Source organism: Mastomys coucha, unplaced genomic scaffold (genome assembly GCF_008632895.1).
Source record: "Mastomys coucha isolate ucsf_1 unplaced genomic scaffold, UCSF_Mcou_1 pScaffold7, whole genome shotgun sequence".
In the NCBI taxonomy this organism is placed as follows: domain Eukaryota; kingdom Metazoa; phylum Chordata; class Mammalia; order Rodentia; family Muridae; genus Mastomys; species Mastomys coucha.
This window is the reverse complement of record NW_022196913.1, coordinates 39,302,796-39,304,624: the sequence shown is the minus strand read 5'-3', so window position 1 is coordinate 39,304,624 and position 1,829 is coordinate 39,302,796. Positions and strand designations below refer to the sequence as shown.

Sequence of the window (1,829 nt, the reverse complement as noted above, 5' to 3'; positions counted from 1 at the left end):
TTAAAGAACTTACCAGATAGGCATTTCATTCTATGCTACAAAGGCAAAGGGGAGATCCTTCATGGGAATGACCCCAGGAGGATGCCGTAGATACCCAGCTCTTTTATGTTGGAGTTCAGGTGGGAGGTGAGGAGGCTGACTGTATTTAGAAGATCCTCTCTATAGCAGTTCTGTTTGTGTATGTGGCAGCTAGTGGCTATGTCCTTACATTCTTTCTGTTTGAGTGTGTGATCCTAGAACCAGGAGCTTTTGTGTCCATATGGGGCTGTTTAGAAATGTACAAGAACAGGCCTGCCTCACACTCACAGTAGTGATCTCTACGTATTCAGGATTGGGAAGCAGTGTGTCCTATTACGTATGTCTCACAAAGATTTAATAGGATCTATTTATTAAAGCAGAGGAAGTCAATAATAACATATATCCTGAGGGCTGGAGAGATGGCGCAGCAGCCAAGAGCACCAGCTGCTCTTCCAGAGAACCATATTTAATTTCTAGCATGCACATAGTAGCTCATCATCTGTAACTCGAGATCCATTACTCCTCTGGCCACTGTAGGCACAGGAATTGCATAGTGCACAGACCCATAAGCAGACAAAACACCCATACACACAAATAAACAATTTTTAAAAAAGTAGAATTCACCAAGAATAGACATGGACACTTTTAAGCCCAACACTTAACAAAGAGAGGAAGGTGGATCCCTATGAGTTTGGGGCCAGCCTGGTCTACACAGTGTGTCCCAAATTGGCCAAGGTCACATAGTGAGACCATGCCTCAAAAACAAAAAGGTATAGTGTAATATCATTCCTGTTTGAATAACTTTTAACATTATTGTTGGTTCTATTTCATCAGGCGATGAAAATTTCCAAAGAGTTAATCAGAAAACATGAAAAACAAAAGCTATATACTGCGAACGCTCAAGAGTGTGCTGCAGTCCAGGAAAGGCTGCCAATAGAGGAGTACACAAATGCACTCAAGAACTTCCTGTCCAGAAAGGCAAAGCTGTGAAGACCGCCAGAGCAGCTAGACTTCTCAGAGGAAGCATGCGCTGTGAGTTCCAGTCTCAGGTGCTTGAACTACACAGACTCCTCTGTGCCCTTGTCATTCCTAGCACAGCAGTTACGATGAGAATGCCTCGGTTATGACCAATAAAAACTTCAATAAAACAAGCTGTAAGAGTTTATGTAGGGCCAGGCAGTGGTGGTGCACGCCTTTAATCCCAGCACTTGGGAGGCAGAGGCAGGTGGATTTCTGGGTTCGAGGCCAACCTGGTCTACAGAGTGAATTCCAGGACAGCCAGAGCTACATGGAGAAACCCTGTCTCAAAAAACAAAAAACAAAAAAACAAAACAAAAAACCACAACAAAACAACAACAACAAAAAAAACTAACAATAATTTATGCAGGATAGCTAGGATTGACCTAACCCAAACGGTGATAGACCTTTACAATGAAAACTTTAAATCTCTGAACAAAGAGATAGAGAAAAACACTACAAAATGGAAAGACAACCTATAGGTCATGGATTGGTAGGATTAATACTGTAAAAATGACTATTATACCAAAACCCATCTATAGATTCATTGCTGTCACAGTCAAAATCCCCATTTTAGTTCATCATAGAAATAGGTTAAATCTATTTTTGAAAAATTTTCTATGGATCCACAACAGACCCCAGTATAACCAAAATGAGCCTGTACAAAAAGAGCAATGCCATAGAAACTACAATTTCAGACCTCAAAATATACCACAAAGCCAAAGTAATAAAAGCAGTGTGGCGCCGGGCAGTGGTAGCGCATGCCTTTAATCCCAGCACTTGGGAGGCAGAGG

General features: G+C 41.7%; 1 protein-coding gene across 1 annotated transcript in view; it reads left to right on the top strand.

The window, feature by feature from the left end:
- LOC116081498 (enoyl-CoA delta isomerase 3, peroxisomal-like) overlaps positions 1-1,008 on the top strand; it is an 18,901-nt gene extending 17,893 nt beyond the window's left edge. Inside the window, exon 8 of the mRNA XM_031358089.1 lies at positions 853-1,008. Within this exon, the coding sequence (XP_031213949.1) occupies positions 853-1,008 (156 nt within the window). The remainder of the gene's footprint in view (positions 1-852) is intronic.
- Positions 1,009-1,829: the final 821 nt, after the last annotated feature.